The sequence below is a fragment of the Bison bison genome, unplaced genomic scaffold (genome assembly GCF_000754665.1).
Source record: "Bison bison bison isolate TAMUID 2011002044 unplaced genomic scaffold, Bison_UMD1.0 scf7180017864291, whole genome shotgun sequence".
Lineage (NCBI taxonomy): Eukaryota > Metazoa > Chordata > Mammalia > Artiodactyla > Bovidae > Bison > Bison bison.
Window position 1 is genome coordinate 11,708,787 of NW_011494863.1, and position 3,637 is coordinate 11,712,423.

The following is a 3,637-nucleotide window of genomic DNA, read 5'->3' on the forward strand; positions in this document are numbered from 1 at the left end:
GGTGGGGGAGGGGCACACTGGCATGCTTAATCCTTGTACATGAGGGTAAGGCTTGAGGTTGGGGACAGCTCAGTCTCCTTCGCCACTGTCATTCCTTTCTTTCTAATTTTGTAATTTGAGGGCCTTTCCTCATGGGAAGTAACATGTTTTACTCAAAGCAAGCCATTCTGATCCTCTGTGCTTCCCAGGTGGTGGTGAAAGGGTGGAATGCTCCGCCTAGCTGAGGGAGCCCCAGCCTGCTGTAAACAGGGTGATACAGGCCTGGGCAGGTGGTGAGGCTTCAGAGAAGCTAAGCTCTGAAGCCCTCGTCCCAGTTCCTGGGACACAGTCAGCACCACCAGGTATCCACTGTGGTTAGTTAATGCTCCTCTCCTGCATGGGGAGAGCTTTTGATTTGATTTTGTTCTCCTTGGTAGAGAAAAAGTTGGGGAAGTCTTATATCTTCTTCTCCCAGGGATTTCTTAGCCAAGTGGTGGCCAGCCCCATGCTTCTTCCCTCTGCCCACCAAGGGTGGGAATTGAATTTTTAACTTCCCCTTCCTCCCCAGAAGACGATGGCCAGCTGCGATGTCCATGCTGGCCAAACCAGCGAGCCCTGCAGAGAGGCTGGTCTGAGGAGGAAGAAGCCTGCCTGGCTCCATGACCTCTGCTCACTGAATTCTCTCCAATGCAGGATGCCTCGGATGGATGGACGTGTACAGTATATATATATTTTTTTAAGTGACCTGCCCCTCCCTTCTCAGCTCCAACATGCCCAGAGGCCTCAAGGCTTTCTGCCTCTGCTCTGTAGACCCAGTGAGGCTCAGTCTGTGGCTCCTTCATGCCCCGGTCTCCGGCTGATGCTGAGGCTTTGTCCTCCTTTTGTCAGTTTTTTCCTTTTTTGTTTGTATGGGTTTTTTTTGTAAGAACTCAGAAAATAAAAGACTTGAAGGAAAGGTGCAAGTTCCTAGTGCCTCTGGGCAAACGCTCTGCAATTGATTGATTCTTGGAAGGGAGAGTCTGACTGACACTGGGAGATGAACAGACCTCATCTGCTCAGGATTTATTCTTGATGGTGTATCAAGACTCTGGGATACTGTGGTGAGTGACACCCTGTCTGCCAAAGGAGGAGACTCAGCAAAGGGCCCTGATGGGGTGGGGAAGGCTTCCTGGAGGAGGTGGCATCTAAGCTAAGGGGGAGCTCGGGCATGGTCAGGCTAGGTTACAAAGGTTCTGCTATGATGAAGGCAAGAAGTGGAGGCACTCGAAAGATGTGTCAGGGTGACATCCACAGGAGTTTGTGATGGCGGTGATGGGGGAGCCCACTTCCCTGGGCCCAGAGCAGTGTGAAGGTCCAAGGCTTTTAGCCTTCTGCTGGAGACAGCGAGAGTCCATGCAGAAACAGCACTGAGCTTGGGGGGTCTGGGAGAGTCAGGGTGACAGCCAACTGTACCCTTAACTGGGGGCCCCTGGGCAAGGACCCCCTCCCAGGTCGCCTCTCTTCCCCTAAGTGTGTTGGCTAGAAGAGAGGCTGCAGAGCATTGTCCTGTTGGGTTCCTTTGACCCCTAGCAAGTCTTCAGACTTAGAAATGGAGAGATTTCAATAAACTTTTTCATTTAGGGCTCCTCTTGGAAAGTCCAGAAACGTGACCACAGGGGCCTGTGCTCCTCCTGGCAACAAGCGGCTGGGGCCACACAGCGGCCACCCCTTAAGTAGGACATTGGCCCCCAGTTCCACAGCCCCCACTCCCTGGTGGTCCCAATACAAGGGCCTGCGTTGTTGCCATCTGTCATTACACTTGTACTGTTCTTAGTATAGAAATGAAAACGGGGACAGGAGAAGCTGGACCCAGAAGAACTGGTGCTTAAAGAATTATGGGCAAGAGCCTGTTTCTTCTTCTTGGAAGTAAAGTATTCCTGTGTGTGAAACATGGAGAAGTGGTCTGTGTCCAAACACTGCAGCCCCTCAGCCCGGCATCTGTGAGTGGGCTCCCCAGGCTGTGACCTCCCTCCTCGACTACAGGATTCCAGGTCTTCAGTTCACCCCCTTGGGGTAGACAGACCATACCCAAAGAACAGCTGAGAGCCGGGCGTGTTCTACTCACTACCTTTTATTCTCACAGGAGCCGTGGCTGGAGGGCTGATGACAAGCTTGGCTGTGCAGAGGGAACTAGGGGGTGGCAGAAAGTGAGGGGAGGGGCTGCAGTTTGGGGGAGCTCGTTCTTCTTGGGTGTATGATGCCGGGGAGAGGGAAAGGGTGGCTCATGCCCCCAGTTAAAGGGCTGGAAAACTGAGGCCTGGAGGGGAGGGGACAGCAGAGGTGTCCGTCCTGGGACTTGGGACAGTGCCGTCCCTTCTCCCTGCACCTGCCCACCACTTCCATGATCTTGGAGTTCCGTGTCAGCCTGCTGTGGTGTCAGCACTGGGGGTCAGCCTCTCTCATGGTCCATGTCCCTGGGCCTTGCCTTCCTGCTAGTGGATGGGGGTTTGGGCAGCAAGCGTACCACTAATCTATGCCGTTCTGATATGATAGTTGTGTCCAAGGCTGATGGAGAGGCAGAGTCTCATAGAATGAGGTGCAGGGTGGGAGACAGCAAGGGAAGGGGTGTGTAAGGGAAGGAGAGGGGCTGGGGCAGGGAGGGAAGCTGTGGCCTTGCAGGGCTGTCTGGGTACTGGCGTCTGCGTCTGCTGAGCTCACGGGGCGACTGCAGGGAGGGAAGCAGCAGGTTAGGGCTGGAGTCACTTGTCCCTGCCCCCTCCCAGCATCCTGTGGCCTCGGAGCAGTCAAGGGCCCTTCACCCTCCACTGCCTCCTGCTTGGATACAAGAATTGACTGCCATGGCCCCAGAACCCCCAGCCCTGGTCCTCATCTGTGAGAAGGAAGTTGGAGAATGGCCTGGGGTCATCATCCACGAGTGAGTTGGCCCCTCTGGGGATAAGCTACTGGGGACTAGATGCCCTGCAAGGGTGCTTACCTTACTGAAATCCTGCTTACACCCCCAGCCCAGATGACGGATACTCCATCTCCATTGGGTCTGCAAAGGAGCAGAGAGTCCACTCTTTAGTTGCAGTCCAGCCTACTGTGCCCACTGGCAAGGAGCCTGGGTGGGCTAGTTCTTCCCAACCTTGCCACAAGCCTGGTGCTTGGTAAAACAGATGTGAATGGAAGGACGCTTGTTGGATGGCTGCAAGCAGCAGTGAGATGTGGCTGGGGAACTGAATGAGCGAGGCCAAGGAGCAGGTGATGAAATCAGATGGGTGGATCTGGAGGACCCTGGATGCTCTCGTGGATGGGTAGAGTGGAAGGGTTGGAGGACAAATGAGTTAAGTAGATGAGTGTGGACATAAGGAGAGAAATAATAGTACACAAATAAATAAGGAATGCACAGTGGGTGGATGCATGGCTGAGTGGCTGCTGCCCAGAGAGGGCACCTTGCGTGTCCTAGCCCATGGTGTGCCGGGGGACAACCTGCCCCTCAGCCGTCCTGCTCCTTCCTGCTCCTGGCACAGCGGCCACCGCTTACCACTGCAGTTACGGTGCCCACGGCTCCTGGTGTGGGGGACCTCGGTGCCGTTGGGGAAGACGCACCAGCAGTAGCCGATGCTCCCATAGCACTGGAGCGGCATATAGTTGCCGTTCTCGTCGCAGCTGGGCTTGG

At 55.0% G+C, this 3,637-nt stretch overlaps 2 protein-coding genes across 5 annotated transcripts in view; one reads left to right on the forward strand and one right to left on the reverse strand.

Annotated features, from left to right (window-relative positions):
- TCOF1 (Treacher Collins-Franceschetti syndrome 1) overlaps window positions 1-2,371 on the forward strand; it is a 40,105-nt gene extending 37,734 nt beyond the window's left edge. For all 3 annotated transcript variants that reach the window (XR_826176.1, XM_010850567.1, XM_010850569.1), the window contains one exon: window positions 548-2,371. The gene's annotated coding sequence lies outside the window, so the exon portion shown is untranslated. The remainder of the gene's footprint in view (window positions 1-547) is intronic.
- The window catches only part of CD74 (CD74 molecule, major histocompatibility complex, class II invariant chain), a 7,954-nt gene continuing 6,390 nt past the window's right edge, over window positions 2,074-3,637 (reverse strand). The window contains exons 8-10 of one of the 2 annotated variants that reach the window (XM_010850565.1): window positions 3,503-3,627; window positions 2,954-3,013; window positions 2,074-2,683 (exon numbers count right to left, since the gene is read on the reverse strand). In XM_010850565.1, the coding sequence (XP_010848867.1) occupies window positions 2,970-3,013; window positions 3,503-3,627 (169 nt within the window). In that variant the 3' untranslated portion in view covers window positions 2,074-2,683; window positions 2,954-2,969. The remainder of the gene's footprint in view (window positions 2,684-2,953; window positions 3,014-3,502; window positions 3,628-3,637) is intronic. The other variant, XM_010850566.1, reaches the window with a different exon arrangement.